At 37.6% G+C, this 17,158-nt stretch overlaps 1 protein-coding gene across 1 annotated transcript; it reads right to left on the bottom strand.

The window, feature by feature from the left end:
- Positions 1-523: 523 nt before the first annotated feature.
- On the bottom strand, positions 524-16,236 carry lgi1b (leucine-rich, glioma inactivated 1b). The gene is made up of 10 exons (XM_063483031.1): positions 15,637-16,236; positions 15,473-15,544; positions 12,986-13,057; positions 12,358-12,429; positions 7,190-7,261; positions 6,145-6,314; positions 5,880-6,044; positions 4,491-4,711; positions 3,248-3,494; positions 524-2,257 (listed from the first exon to the last, which is right to left on the bottom strand). Exons 1-10 carry the CDS (start codon positions 15,885-15,887, stop codon positions 1,908-1,910), a joined length of 1,692 nt encoding a protein of 563 aa, XP_063339101.1. The 5' UTR covers positions 15,888-16,236; the 3' UTR covers positions 524-1,907.
- Between the last annotated feature and the right edge of the window lie 922 nt (positions 16,237-17,158).

The following is a 17,158-nucleotide window of genomic DNA, read 5'->3' as shown; positions in this document are numbered from 1 at the left end:
AATACTGTTATTGTTATGGCAGCTGTGGCATAAACCGTACAATGGTTGGCGATCTCTCTCTCCACACACGCAGAAGTTTACAAGTTCTATTTGTTTGTATGTCTGTATTTATTTTATTACTTGCATCCTCGAACAGAAAAATTAGTTTTAGTGTTTGTCATTCATTTCTGAATGTAAGCCTAGTTCACAATAATAATGAGATTTCAGGATTTTATTTATTTAGCTTGAATTAATTTTGACAGTATTCTTTATCAAGAAACACACATTTTGCTCATTAATAGATTGGTATCCTTGTGAAAACAGTAATGTTAAATCCTTTATTCCCACCACCATGTGGTGCCCCAATACAATTTTCACCTCAGGACTGGATGCCACTGTGGTTAATTAAAAACAAAAAAAAGGAAACACTTTTTTATTATCAAGTGAAGAGAATCAGCTGAATACAAATCAAATCATAAAGACTAAATTCATTCAGTTTGTAAGTATATATGAACAAAAAACAATACGAGAAGTTGCTTGCTGATTTAGTATTTTATTACCACTGTACATAAAATAAAATGCGAAAAGAAGGCAAAGGGACATGTAATATCCTATCCTTACTTAACTAGATAAAAGTGACACAAGTAAGTCTACAGCAGAAGTATAACGTTACGCCAAATCTTATCACTATATCTACACTAAAAAAAGAAGCATCGAGTGTGGTCCCCTCTACATACAAAAGTAACATAATTTACACAATATTGTAAAAACGTAAACATTATTTTTTTGGCAAATTGTTGTCAGTGAAGTTTTTAATTGTCATCAAACTTCTTTTGTGTCAGAATAAGAGGCGCACGTGAAAGCATAGGTAGTATGTGCGGCACAGTGGTTGGCTTTTCGTTGCACAGTAAAGACAACAATGGCTTTGTCAACGGGGGAGAAAAGGGGTAAGGTTGCAGTGAAAGAGAAAGGGCTGGGTGACACAGTGGGATGCTTCTAGCGAGGCATTCATCAGAAATCGACGCCATGAGTGTATTGCGCATACAGTCTTGTTCAACTGAGAGCAGAGAGGAAGCAGTTCTTTTTTTAAACTCAGTTTCTCACAGTGTTTAGCAGATTTGTCATTCCATTTATTGAAGTGAAATAATTATAAGCTGCCAACTAGCTGCCATGGAAAAGACACGGTTCTCAGCAAGTAGTCCAATTTTTACCTGCATTTGGTTGAAAGTAGTATTATTATGAAGCTCAGGTCTCAAATACTGACAAAATGCTCTATTGCTAAGTACAACACTACATCTATAATCATAGATTTAAAGGTGAAAAGGGGGTTTTGTACATTTGTCAGATTGTCTGTTTTCTGTAAGGTATCTGTCAAGCCTGTCAGTTGAATGGCTCATGTGACAGGATGAATGAGACTAACCTACACAAGCAAATAAATCCAGTACTTAAACACAACACACCTATTAGTATTGTAGGTTAATGTCCCATAGTCTATAATGTATTTTCCAACGTTCTCGCCCCCTTTTCCAAAAACAACAACAACAACAACAAAAAAACATGAATGGTAATCAGCACTATCAAAATCCTATAGGAGAAACAAAACTGTATGTAGATTAATAGCAAACTCGTGTGAATGTCTTCTGCCTTTGGAGTTGAATAATAGACGAAGAAGATCACTGACTTCACAACTTTAAATGGAAAATAAGGCATTTCCAAATATTAAGGGATTGAGATATAAATACAGGACTTGCAGACCACTGCAGCTGATCACAAAATATTTATAAGTTTAGCTACAAACTAATCTAAAGGGCCTCATTATTTTTTGACAAATCTCTCTTTTTGTTTGAGCAAAGGTGGAAATTGTTGATTGATTAAAATGGGACTGACGAGAGCGACAATCTCGGGGAAAAGGCATTTAGACGATGGGCCTAATTGCTCAGATCGATCATGAGGTGCTCGTATATCTGAGTTTTTCCCTTGAAGCTGGATGCCAGTAGGAACACCCGGCCGTCAATGGAAACCAGAGAAAATCCCCGAGGCGCCTGGATATTCAGCTCCTGAGATGGGACAAACTGGCCCCTCTTGGTGTCCCATTGGTAGACCTGCGTCAGTGAGTAATCGCTGCCCAAGATGGCATACTGCCAGTTGCCGGTGGAGACGGGCTGGAACACCATAGAGCCACGGGAAGGAAATGTCTGGACCTCTTTGAACATGGCACCGTCCCAGCGCATCACCTTGGAGTCCCCGATGAATCTTGTCAAGCATATAAACAGATCACCTTTGAAAAGGACAAAGATTTCAAGGGGCCGTTTAGTTTACACATTCAGCCACTAAATGCGGATCTGACACAGGAAAGCTCACAAAAAAACAGATTATGTAATCCCAAATATAATTCATTGTTTGCTACAAATATTTATTCAGCTGTGGGAGACATTTCGAGCTACATTATTCATGCACATTCACTCATTTTATATTCACACATTGTGTGCTGTGATCTTGGGTCGTGTCTTCCCTGTCTGCTCATATAGCAGAGTCGGGCTGATCTCAGCCTTATGCACTGTTTTGGGAGAAAGAAGAAGTGGATGCAGATGTTACTCTGGGAATGGTGCTGTTTTTGTTTTGATGACAGATAAAGCTTTCTCTCAGTTTTTCTTTCAGCCCTAACTAGGCTAGCTGTTATGGCAAACCCATAATATTCTCATAATATTATGTATAGAACCCAGATTGCCTGTTCAGAGAAGGCTGAGAGTCTCTCCTGGTAGGCAGAGCACCTGGTGTACCACATTTCTCTCTGCTGGGAGGTCTGAGGTGAGGGAGAAACCATAAAGTTGGAATTGCAAATTCATTCCCTGTCATTTGTCTTTGGAGACCTGTGTCCAGTACGCATACGGAAGCTGTTGTAAACCTCGAAAGAAAACTGCTTTCCTTGAATTAACTTTTCCCTGACATCAGCTAATAGCCACTAATAGGTAACCTGTTTATATGAGAGAGAAACCCCCACCCCCCACTATCATAATGTTTTACAGTCTGATTTGTGTGCAGGTTTTATGGCAGTGACATTGCCTCTTATCGCCTTCAAAATAAATGCCGACGATATGCAGCAGGAAAATAAAGCTTAATAAATTAAGTCTAAGAAAGTAAGTCATAAATGTTTTTATTAACCACACTTAAAAAAAAAGTTGAGTCCATTATTAAGCATGTGGTGCACTAAACTTAATGGATGCAACTAGGAGTTTGCGCAGTGTCCTTTTGCTTGCATGGTTCTCACCTTGGACTCGGAAGTGTTTGATGGAGAAGACGTCCTCCATGTCCGGTATGTCAGTCCTGCGGTCAAACTTTTTCTGGCTCCTGTTCCACTGGTACACGACGGGCCTCTGGGAGCTACTTGACAAAATCAAGTGGGGTTTGTTGGAGATCTCTAGATATTCTACATCTGTATCCCTGTACCAAGGGTGGAGTGACTGGTGGGAGTAAAATCCATTGCCGTTCCATTTGTACACCGTTGTGGAGCCCGCCTACAGGAAGAACATGTACAAAACATCAGCTCAAGCCAACTTCATTCAAAACTTGAACAAGCATTTTAATTAAGTACTCAATAGTGATTTACAGTTGAAAACAATTATAGCTCAACAAGAAAAAAAATTAGGCACCAAACTTCAAATTTTGCATGAAGCCAAACACCAGAGTGTGGTGGTGTGTCTGTGCTTGTGTGCCTGAGTTGTCCCCAAGCATATGTGAGAGCATATGTGAACATTTGGCAATACAAGCTAATCAGCAGGAGCAGACACAGACCGACATGCTGCAGAGAAGGACGCCCGGGGAAGGACTGGCTGACGTGGTGGGAAGAGTAGATTAGAGGATATTTATTCATACAGGGGCTGGATGCAGTAATAAGGACATGTCTACAGTATTGTTGTTGTTTTTAAGTCAAGTCAAAATTGATATCTGTTTGCACATTTTAACAACCCCAGTTGACCAAAGTACTGTACAAGTTACATAGAATATACAGTATATACAATGATGGCTAAATCAACAATAACTATGCACTAAAAATCAAATAAAAGAAGTAAATAACACTGTGTTTGCGCACTAAAAGCCAGGATACTCTGCTCAACTAGATTTGAAAGCAAGCGAGAACAAATAGATTTTAAAAGGTGTTTTAAAATGATTGAGGGACTTGGCAGTTCTTAAGTAAAAAGGTAAGTTGTTCCAAAGATTAGGAGCCACCACCGCCTCTGCTTTGAAGCCTGACTCTAGGAGAGTTCAAGAGCCATTGGTTCAAAGCCCTCTGTGCTCCAGTAGGACTGTAGGGTTTCAAAAGTTCTGTTAAGTAAGGGAGTGCTAACCCACTGAGACTTTAAAAATCAAGTAATGCAATTTTAAATTGAATCCTGAAATAGATTCATTTAAAAAATTAACTGTCACTAGCGAAATGCAAATTTATGCCACCTGCCATGAAATACTTTGTTGATTTTGAGTGACAGTGAAAGAAAACAGAAAAGAGGCCCAACCTTAGAGCTGTCAGCGATGACAAAGAAAGACTCTCCGTCGATCATGAAGGTCTCGATGTCGTTGGGTTTGCGAATTTTTAGGATGTCAATGTCCTGGATCTTGATGAACTTGCTGGCGGAGGTATCGTGTTTGTAAATGTGTGAGCCCCCAAACAACTGGGCCACAATGACAAAGAGGTGGTTCTCAATTAGCATGGGCTTACAGACGACAGTTGAGGTGCCTAAAGAGTAAAAGAGAGAACAAAATACACATTCAGTACATGCACAGAACCCAAGCAACTGTTTGTACTAGAATGTAAGAACAATTAGGCTCACTAACCTTTTTTTCATCCAATAAAGAGTGTCTAACTACAAATACTACATGAAACCCGTAGTTCCTTTTTTCAAGTACATCTATCTAAACCTTATAAAAACCATTTAATGACGTAATGTGGTAACTCTGTGGTTAAAGTAAACCTCTGTGATTGATAAAAATGTTATGTGCGTCACTGTTGGCAATGATCTGACTGTTAGTTCTTCAGGGTTCTTATATATAGTTTGCCCAAGGATCTCAAAATGGTCTTAAAGTCTTCAGAAGAGCCTTCGTCGGCTAAATGTGAGGTGTTTAGAGTTGATTAATGGAAAAAGAAGATAAAAGGAAACCATAGACACATAAATTTGTATTTCAGAATTTCACCTATTCACCTTTCTAGACAACTTTCCTTTCTTTTACCTTGAGCAGTTATTATAATAAAACAATGTGGGAAGACTAGGGAGGAAAGGTCTTTTTGGTGGAACGTCTAACATTTGACAGGCATCTGGATCTTATAATATTGAATTAAAAGGGCGAAGTCATTGGTCAAATCTGTTTGTTTGCTACTGGGATTCCTTAAAAATATATAAGCAGATGTACATGAAAATAGAATTTAACCGAATTTTGAAGAGATTACAATTGGAATTGGATCCAGGAATTTTTGGAAGTGTTCTTTACCATGATGAGATGCCTTCACCAATAAATTGGAAGTTATCATCTTGATGTTCTCAAGAAAATAGCACAAACTAATGGTAGGATCTGATATCTTTCTATATCCAGGCATTTATGCCTGGATGCAGAGGAAATTTTCTGCATTAGCAGGTATGCTGTGTCAAACATCTCATATTATAGTGCTGGCTTAAACGGGTAATTATTTTGAATGGGAACTAGTAATTACATCAATCAAATATATACTCAACTGCAGTCACCTGAAAATTTGTAGTGTGAAGTTCTACAGGGAAGCCAACCAGACTGAGATCAATATAATCAATATAGGGTTTCTTATACATTTACATACTACACATTGAGATCATTCCAGGTGAGAATATTTACACATTCTCATATTGACTTTAAAAAAAACAAACAAAAAAACTCACTTTCAATGGTGTCATATGTTCTGAAGGTCATCTCCACGTGATCCCATTCTAAGAAGCTGCATGTCCCAGCAAAAGGCTGGGCAAACACGACATACTGTTCATCACCAAGAGTGAAGGCATCCACCGAAATGGACTCAAACTTCAGTGACTGATAGGTGGCAAACTCTGAAAGGTGGGACATAACAATTAAATAGACATGAGAGAAAGATGCTGAAGCAGTCGCTTTAGCTTCTGTGATACAAGGAGATGTGCAAGAGGAAGATACCTGCTGCGATGCAGTCAAAAGAGTGAGGCAGCAGGTCGTTGATCTTCTTCCCCTGGTGAATGGGTGGGCCACTGCAGTAGATTTGGTCTAGAGTGGCATTGGTGTGGTGCATCCACTCCACCAACCACTTGAGCTTGCAGTCACAGATCAAATTGTTGCCTCGCAGATCCCTACATGAATGGATCACAAGTAAAATACAGTTCAATTTTATTTATACAGTTTCCTCAAGGTGCTTTCCATTGTAAGGTTAAGACCCTACAATAACTCAAACAAAACCCCCAAAACCAGATGGGATCAATCAGCAATCAGTGGGAAGGAAAACTCCACAGAACCAGAACCTGCCACCTCAATCAAGTAAAACACTAACGTTACAACATGAAATATTTATTCTTTATTTCTTGCTTTCTTTATTCTTTTTAAAACTTACAGGCCTCTTATTTCCAAGAACTGTTCAGTTTGCTAAATACCCTCTGCTTCTCCTGGCTGCCCTTTAGCTTCAAACCAACTAAACCACAGCACGTGTCCCATCTCCCGGGTAGTCTCTGCTTATCACACACTCTCAGTTTGAATAGCTGTTAAGCTTGAATGTGGAGTCTAGTGAATCTAGAGACACAGGAATTAATCTAGCTGACTGTGTCAGTGTGACCTAAGCCAGTATCTAGTTCTTTTGTTGTGTAATTGACTTGCTGACCATTTACCCTGACATTGTGGCATCTTAACCCAGCCTTTCCTTTCTCTAGATTTGTACTTTCTTTTAATTTCTCAACCGCAGTATGTAATAGCTTCCTCTATAATGATTTACTTTCTTAGACTATTCTCTCATTTTCCTTCTTGCACAGTTATTGTTTCTTTCTTTGAAAAGAAGGAGAAATACTAATATAGATTTAGCAACTACTTATGTTTTTCAAACTGTGTGAAAAGGACTAAACATACAGCATATAAATAGTAATCAAACACAAATACAATGAACCCTTGATGACCATATTAGTAATAACTAAAGTGTATATTTGCATTGTAAGGATGGATTAAGGAAAAACAGACTCACACTTTGGTCAAAGCATCCATGCCCTTAAAAACATCTTTGGGCAGTGTCTCAAGGTTGTTGTAAGCCAGACTCCTAATCAGCAAAAAGGAAAAAAATAATAAACAAAGTGATTACATTAGATGTAGAGTGCATCTCTTCCGACATATCCATTTCCCTTAATGTGTTTTTCATTGGTTGGTGGCCAGAATGACTTGAGAAACAGAATAAAACCAAGGACATTACAAACAAATAAACATGTCACAAAACCTGACTACTTCTAGATTCCTCTCATGACATGTAACAGGTGCTTGAAATGGAAGGCAGTAAAAAAACATTAACATATTTACTTTACTATACTATTTGTCCCAGATGTGGGATTTTTCTTTTGATACAGCAGTTTGTTTGTTTTTTAAATGTAAATATTTAAATTAAAAAAGAGCAATCACACTGATCTGTCCTTCACATCCCTGAATTGTGTGTTACTGTACTGTGTATTTTGTTCTGTTAACACTGGTCACACTTGTGTTCAATTTATTTCAATCGTGTAAAAATATACAGGAGTTCATTTAGCAAAGCTTCCTACAAACCGCATTAATAACAATGAAAATATTTCTAATATAACGTATATGACACATACAGTACAAATTATCAGAGCATTATGTTTTTGTAGCTCTATAAGCCTCCACACAACAAAGCTAATACTTCCAGTTTTGAAAAGTTAATTATACAAATATAAAATCATATCTTTATAACTCTCTTTGAACTGCTTTATGTTTGGCCAACTCCACACTCAAATTGTTCCACAGTTTCACTCCATGCATAGAAAAACAAAAACTTGTTGTTTTTTTGTTCCTGGTATTACACAAACTCACAGCTTTCAAGAAGAAATCCATTAAATTATAGCTTCCTTGTCTCAAAAAACAAAAATAAAAAATATGTGTTGAATGTCACCTGGTAGTTCTGAACTGCTTTTTTTTTTGAAGAATAAAAAGTGAATCTAATGTACTTTTATAGTTATTGCCCCAGACCTCTGCACAAAAGCTTATAGGCTATGGAGTGATACAGTCTAATGCCTCCTTTGTCTTGTTCAGTATTGCAATGTTTCTTGATACTTTGGAATGAATATATCTTATCTGTGCTCTCCAATTAAGTCTCACATCTATTATTACCCCAAGAAATCTATTATATTGACTCTTTCAAAATGAACACCATTTATTTGAGTTTTTACATTTGTACTTAATCTGCTCTTTCCAAAGAACAGTTTTATTAGGTAGTTTTATTCGAATGTAATAGTAATTTGTTTTTAATCATGCCCAAGCTTTAATTTAAATATTTCATTAGTTACCTCATCAAATAAATGCAGCAGATCCTCACCAGTGCAGAAAATGTTTATATCATGAGGAACAGTATCATTTTAACACTCTGGACACTTCACAAATGTCATTGATAAATTAAAGAATCTAGGGCCCAAAACTGACCCCTGGGGTACACCACAAGCAATGTCCATGCATACAGAGCAACAACCATTTAATTTCACAAACTGCTTCCTGTCTCTTAAATAACTCCCAACCCAATTTAAAACTACCCCCGACACTATAATGTTACAGTTTTCTTACTAATATATCCAGATCTTTTGTGTCAAATGCTTAAATCTATGAATTATCCAGCCACATATTGCTTTTTGTCTATGGAATTTGTGATGTATTCTATTGAATCTAATAGTGCCAGTGATGTTGATCTGCTTGATCTGAGCCCTCAGACTCTCGGTGAGTAGTTTATGTTTATCTATATGTTTTTCCAGTCGATTGTTAAACAGTTTTTCAAGATTTTTTAAGAATTGAGGTAGTAAAGAAACAGGCCTGTAGTTTTTGAAATGGTGTTTGCTGTCAGATTTGTATAAAGGTCTATCTTTTGCTATTTTCATTCTGTCTGAAAATATACCAGTTTGAAATGATAAATTACAAATTAAATCTTAAATAGCCTTAAGAGCTTTCTTAACCACTGACTTATCAATATCATTAAAATCCAAGGATTTCTTATTTTTACATGTTTTAACCATTTCCAAAACAACAGCTGCATGGAGCATTGAATAATGATTTCTGTCTATCAAGGTATCCAGTTTTTCCTCTGTTATCCCAGGTTCAGTGATGGTTGTTTAGTGTAGACCTACGTTTTACAACGCTGGTCAGTATTTCTCATATTCTTTTAATATTATTTTTATATACTCATGTTTTCTATTATATTGCTTTATTGGACAGTTTGTATTATACAATAATGTAAATAATCTAAGGAATTCATCATACTTACTTGGCATCTTGTTTTTGATATATTTCACCTGTTTCTGTTTCATGAAATCGTTTTTAAAAGCATTTATTGATTCCTCTGTTCTGAATCGTGTGTACTTTTTTTCTGTCCATGTTTTTAATCTTGTAATTCCTATCACAGACTGTAAAACAGGAAGATGGTCACTGATGTCATTAATCAGAAGTGCACTTACTGTCTTATTTTCAGTGTCATTTGTAAAAATGTCATTTGTAAAACTGAGAGTGGCACAATGTGATATGATTCTAGTAGATCTGGTTATTTTAGGGACCAGGTTCATACGGTACATTGTGTTAATAAAGTATATACGTGAATTCATAACCCTTCAGTTCAAAGTCCATTCCTTTATCCATATTAATACAAGTTTCAGATATGGTAATGACACTGAATTGATGTAAAAACTGGTTTAGATAATCCTTGATATTAATAAAATTTGTGTATAGACTTCTACAGTTAAACTAGATAATTAATCATCTCACCCCAGCCCCCTGGTTGTACTGTTGATTTGTATAGTAGCAGTTGTTTTTTTGTTTTTTTTTCCAGATGTAGCCGAGTTGTTCCTTTCAGTGTATGTCATAAGTGAGTGTGTGGTTGTTTGTTACCTTGTATATAGTCTAGATTCTCCGGTGCTGTCAAATGCAGGGTATTTTTTTGGCCAACAGTAAAAAAAAAAAACACTCCAACAAAAAAAAAACCCTGGAGCTAGAGACTGAACTTCAAAACACACAGAGAGATGTGAATGAAATGAAATGTTGGCGTAATCCATGAACACTGCATTATTTATATGAAAGTTGGTTCTCCAAGGAAGAGAGACCTTTTAACTTTACAGTTTATGCAAGAATGCACTAAGCAAACACATGGGGTTAGAGCAGAGTGGAAAGGATTCCAATATAACCCCTTGCAGATGCCCTTTAATAATGTATTTACTGTGTGTGATGCTCTTAAAGTGTCCTCTGATACTGCATGTGGTATCAGGGTTTGTTTACTTTTTTCTAGAAGGGAACCGAAAAAGGGCATCTTCACTGACATACTATGGCACTTTCTGAGTCATGTTAGCAATATAAAAAAATCTTAGCTGACAGTTTTAGTGCTTCATATTTTATTGTGTACATTATTAGTGGAAAATGATTTAATTCTAGAGCAGTGATCCCCTACTGGAGCTTGGATCTGACTTACCCTTTGCAGTGATTATTATCTTGCCTACAGGAAAACTCCATCTGTAAAGTTATAACTTTGACAAAAGCAATTAAACTCGTTACCTACATAATTATTCTTATATAGACAAGGTTTCATTATGTTGCTTTTATCAGAATATCTGTTGGTCTACAGTACCACACCATGGATTAGTTAACCCTGGCCTGATTCAGGTATTACTGTTTTTGAAGAGGGCTGGTGGACAATGTATCCTCTGTTTGATTTGTTTAAGTTTATTCATGTGTCTGAGTTTCCCAATTGTTATTCCCTGTTGTATTTTTCTATTCATTTGTCTCATGTCTTGTCTTTAGTTTTACTTCCCCTCTTGTCTCACTGTTATTGATTGTCTTTCTTTTTCTTTCCCCCAGCTGTTTGCACTCCCCTGATTACCTTCACGTGTATAAATAGTCCTGCCTTTCCACTCAGTCTTTGTTGCAGTATCTGTTTACCTTTCTTGCATGTTTGCTGCCTGTTTTGTTGAAGTTTGGAGACTACGGATTCCTGGTAAAACTTGATTCTTAATTCTTCATCCATAGCACATTGAAGTGGATTCACTTTCAGTGTAAATCTTTTTAAAAACCATTTGCTTGTGATTTCTTGTAGATAAAACTATTTTCTATACTTTGCTGATGTTGGGATAAATGTTTTAATCTCTCTTATTTGACTTTTATTCCTCTTCATAACAATATATAGTTTATAAGATGGTGGTGATCATAAGGATGATGAAGGGATGACAAGGAAGACCAATATGCTAAAATCTTGTTTGCCCTGTGCTGCATGATGTTAAAGGGAAAACATGTTGGAGAGTCACAGAGTGATAGGTCACCCGGTTTAAGGTTACAGCACAGTTATATTTAACTTGACCGATAAGTCACTCGCGCTCTCACCTACCTTTAGTTCTGGCAGGCTTTGAGGTGACATTGTCACTGTGTTTAGAAAAAACACTGTTAAGAATGTGTTAGCATCTTTTATGCATAATGACTTTGTCAGTGTGATTTCTGTTCACATGGAATGCTATCTTAAGAAATCTTCAAATACCAGAAGTACAAACGTGCACTCAGTATACATATATTTCGTATAGTTTTGTTCTACAGGACAGAATAGTGGATTTATAAATTGTCTAGGCAGATTTTGAGCAGTTGTATCCAATATTCACACTAATAGCTTCTTTTTTTGGTTTTAGAAAAATCTAACTTTGACAAAATCAAGTCTATTTTACTTTTTTACTGTCTAAAATATATGAACAGCTTATCTGCAATGAAACATCCAGACCTGCCCTTCTGCAACCTGATCCAGTTGATATCTTCAGTCACCTTGAGAAATGATTACTGGCAGCAGCGCTTTTGCCTACCTTTTCATTCCAGACAGTGACAAAGTGAAACAGGGACAGAAAAGGCAAACTGATGGAGGGTATGTCAGGATACCTTGAAAAATAATGTTCAGTTACTTTTTACCTCAGATTACTTGAAAAGTGAAACGGACGTGTGAAAGGGAGAATGCAGATGGTTAATGTGAAGAAAGGAAAAAGCCACAAGTTCTAAGAAAATAGAAAGGAACAAACGAGAGATGGGACTATTCCCTGGACAGCGATTAAGGAGAAGATAAGTAAAGACAGGAGGAAGAAAGAGGATAACAAGAACTGAGTTAAAGTTTTTTCAAACCAAAATACTTACAGATGTACTAGTGCTTTCAGGCCCCGGAAAGCATATGGGGATATTTCAGCAATTTTGTTGTTTTCAATAAATCTGTGAATGAGAAGCAGAATGAATGAGAGTAAGTCATGAAATCCTACACACAATGAATACTGAAATCTATTGTGATCCTGTAAGAAGAACTCCATAGCTTCCTGGGTGTTCTCTGTAAAGATGAGATGTTTACTGCAATCAGGCTATTGAGGGTTTTACATGATGGCTAAGGCTTGTAAAACACTGGGAAAACATGTCAAAGTAAATTATACTGTAAATGCATTCAAAATGCAAACAAGTGTTTTCAGCCATTTAAGACAATTTGACTTAAGCTGTGGTTGTAGTTGGATGGAGCACCCAAACAGGGAACATTAGTGTAAACATGCTTATGGGGAAAGCCTCATCGTTCAGATAGATTTATATGCCATCATGTATCCAAGCATGCACTACAGTAAGGTTTTGAGTGCAATATTTCCGCACAGGTTCACGTAGTGCTGTTATTAATCAGCATGTGCCTCATATTTGTTTAATACAAAAAAATATGCAATTATGATACAGTGTTTCATACAACAGCACACAAATGTTTTCTGCACATGAATTAAAAACAGTTACTTACAGGTATTCAAGATGTGGTAAACCTTGAAATGCATCCTCATCAATCAGGTCAAATGAGTTTGCTGTGAACAATCTGTGAAGGAAAAACAAACCAAAAAAGACTTGATAGATGGATGGATGGATAGATAGATCTCATAAGAATAACATCAAAATTTGATAGCACTTTTCTGCATTCATACTTCAATAGATTTTTGGCAACACCGCTGGCTGAAATGCAACTCCAAACCATGACAGTCTTTTACAAACAGTTTCAAACACTCACTGTTGCACCTCTCTCCTGACCTCCTCCATACATGAATAGAGATGAATGAAACATTTCAAATTTAGATTCATCACTCCATAACACGGATCGCTGCGAATTTTCAGTCCATTTCTTGTGTAATTTGGCATGCCTGAACCTTTTTCTGTTTCCCTATGAAATGCTCTTGACAGCCACCCTTCCACTGATGACATTTCTGATGAGGCTTCAGTGAACAGTAGACGGATCAACTGAAGGGCCAGATGCATTTTTCAGGTTCTGTCAGGTCTTCACTGAATTTCTTTCCTCTTTTGACATAACTTTCAGACACTATTCATCTACTTTTTTTTTTTTTTTTTTGGGGGGGTGTTGCCTTGTGCTTTTGCACTTGTACTTTTGTTGTCCACTTTCCTCAGTTTCCACACTGTGCAGTGTGTCCTTTACGAAGTGTGTCCACAGGAAACAAATTATGCACCTTTGTGGCTAGTATAACAGTGTCTGAAAAAGAAATTTAAAAGTAGCTCAACAACAAAAGAAACATTCCTCTGAAAATGGTCAGGTAGAACGACTGGAATGAAAATGAGTGAAAAAGCAGCCAATGTCCAACGTAAACTTTTGAAAAGTCTTCGGAAAGCCTGGAAAACTGTTGATGAAGACCACTTTAAAAATTATAAAGATATTATATAGATAAAGTCTGGTTCTTTGGAAGCAAAATATAAAGGATGGAAGCGTTTAGACTAATGCAAATTGCCATATTTAAAGCAACTGTACATAGATTTTTCTTAACAGCTGGTTGTTTGTGTTTCACAACTTAACTGAGATGAACTTCAACAAGATATTGATTTGTGTGGGCTGTGCACAATAAGAAAATGTGGTCATGGATGTTTACGTAATGTCAGTGGCAGTAAGTCTATTGCAAAAAGCAGAGAAATTGGATGGGGGACTGGGATACTGTAATAGACAACACTCATTCACCACTTCTACCCACTGTGTATGTGGTCAATGAATGACTCAGATTAAACAGAGAAACAACCACTCACTCCTACATATTTCTCATAAGAAATGGCAAAGAATCAAGATTCTTACCCCCCCTCCCTCCCACTTGTTTCTGAGTCACTTTTTAAATAACTAACATAAGAATTGTGTCCATCAGCAACATATTGTACACCTCATCTCCACCAGATTATTAAAAATCTTAAAGGGTTTTCGTTTATTATTAAGCTGGCATCTGGTTACTGTACAGAGCGGCTCTTTTCTTTTAAATATTGAACAAAAGTACCATCAATATTATTTATTATATCAAGGTTGAAATATTACAATCCTAAGATGTTAAAGTCTTTAAAATGAGGAAGCCAGTTACCCTGACATTTGGCTAATGCAGACTACAAAACAGTGGCACTGATCAAGCATGCCTTAATGGAGGTTAAGATGCTTCAAGTCACCTTTGCAGGGAATATTAACAGATGAGGCAGTCCACTTACTCACTCATCTTCAGTTACCTCTCTCCTAACAGTCACGAGCTCGGTCTTCAGATGCGTGATGCTATGTCCTCCTACGTTTGAGGCTTCATGCACATTTAGCCTCGACTTCACTGTCATCTAAGAGAATGAAGGAACCGGTGCCAGGAAAGCTAGACTGACGCTTGACAGCATGTTATTATGTGTGGCGTAGAGTACAGTTAAGTCTGACCTTGCTGTTAATTTGCGGATTTGCAAGAACGCATTTGCTCAATAGGCTCAAGTCCTGTCAAGATACTAAATAATGAAGGCCATTAATCAACAGCACTGTTCAGAGAAGGTGAACACTCATGTGCACGCCTGTTATTTGACTACAGATTAGGGCTGAATTCTTCAGGAGAATAAGAGAACATGCTCATTGTTTATCTCAGCCACCCTGTTTCTAAAGAAGACACACACACACACACACACACACACACACACACACACACACACACACACACACACACACACACACACACACACACTGTTCCTCTTGCTGTTAATTGCTGTAGCCATGTGGTCTATTGCATAATCCAGACACCATTCCCCCTTTAAAGCTGAATCTAAGCCTGTGTGCAAGTTGCCTGTTAAGACACAACCTTACTTTTAAATCAAGGAAGCAGTGAGACAGACAGACAGACATAAATTATAAATAGACAGATAAATAAATAGGCAGACAGATTGACAGATACATAAATAGATAGATTGATAGATACATAGATAAATAGATAGATTAAAAGCTATTACTCACAGCAGGTGTAGGGTAGGTGTGTGCGCAAAGCTTCCTCCAGTAATTTCATTAAATCCAGACTTGACAAAAGATCTGATTAAAAGGAGAAACAAATCAAAGTGGAAATATGACACAGAATGTAATAAGCTTTCTGACACTTCACCACTTCATGCAGCATCACTTACAGTGAAACGACGTCGGATGGGAAAGTGTGGGGCACAGATCGGACACTCTCACATAGGGCATTATCTTTTGTGCAAGTGCATCCGTGGGGGCATCTGGGCTGCCTCACTCTCCGTCCGTCAGCTAAAGCCAAGCTGACAACAACGACCCAAACCAAGAGCGTCCATCCTTTCCGTCTTCTCCATCCCCTCACTGCTCTGCTCGGGTATCCCATTCCTTCTGTCCCGAGCCGAGTACTTCCACTCACGAACATGCAACTTACAAGCAAAATCTGCGACGTGTAAAGCCAATCGGGAAATATTAACTTGACGCTTTCAGATTGTTTTCTCGTTTTGCTTTTAAAAGCCGAGGTCCTCTGTCTTGTTTGCTTTTAATGATAGAGCGCTCTGAGGCTGTCTTCTATGCTTCTAGCGTCTCAATAGGAAGGCACCAGTCCAGTGGATTTGTTCTGCAAGGGGCAGGATTACAAATGCGGGGCAGATGGGACATAATAGCAGAAAACATCTCAGATTTTTGTCATGCCTAAGTAAAAGGCAAGGCTAAAAATCTGGCTTTTTGGAGTTGTCCCGTAGCCTAAATGCTTTACTAAAAGAAAAAAAAAAAAAAAGAAGAAGAAGAAGAAGATGCCCTTAGAGAGAGAAAGCGAGTGGAAGAAAGAAAGAAAGAAAGAGAGATGGAGGGGGGAGAGGGTGAGAGAGGCCCCAAGGTGCGCTTTTTTATCAGCGGTGCCAGCTATTATTTATGCGCGCTTCAGAGCCGTGCATGGCTAATGGGGGAGCAGCTATTCATGAGGCTCTCTGTGCAAATGCACCTGCCCCACTCATTCAAATGCTGCCTCTTTTCTTCCCTTCTCTGGCATAATAATGACATTAAATGTGAAAAGACGACGGGCATAATATACGGTTAAAAATACATCAAAAAGACTACTCAATCAGATATTGGTGCATAAGAAATAGCTGGTAAAGTCTGATCTCCAGACTATCATTACACAGGGGAAAAAAATGTAGAGCAGTATTTTATATTATGTTCATTAAAATGAATGTAGTGGAATAGCATACACGGGGAAACATATCATAGGATTTCATGAATAAAATATTTTCAAATAAAAATTTCCATCCGTTTGGATTGCGTGGTTTCTAAACTTGTTTTAAATCCTTATTAAAACAGACTGTTTGCCTGACATGTATGCAAAAAGCCTTTTATGTTGTTTATCCAACTGGATGAGTACGCCTATGTGTGTTTAAATAGCTAATAGGACGACATATTTTTTCAGTAATAAATGATGAGAGCTGTGCCGTTTCTTTCCTAGATGAGGTCCTTTGATGGGTTCGGTGGGTTACATGGGAAGTCAGGGAACACTGCATTTTTGTTCCCGGACTGACTGTGTCAGCCTTTCACCCCGACCATATCTCATAACCCCGAGTCCGAATTAAACTGAAAACATTCACACAGTACAATGCCCTCTTTATTTTCCGTCCACAATTCAAATACATCCTCCAGTGTCACTCAGCGGAAGTGAACGAT

The sequence above is a fragment of the Pelmatolapia mariae genome, linkage group LG8 (genome assembly GCF_036321145.2).
Source record: "Pelmatolapia mariae isolate MD_Pm_ZW linkage group LG8, Pm_UMD_F_2, whole genome shotgun sequence".
NCBI lineage: Eukaryota > Metazoa > Chordata > Actinopteri > Cichliformes > Cichlidae > Pelmatolapia > Pelmatolapia mariae.
Note: the sequence above shows the minus strand (reverse complement) of the source record. Positions and strands in the feature narration are given on the sequence as shown.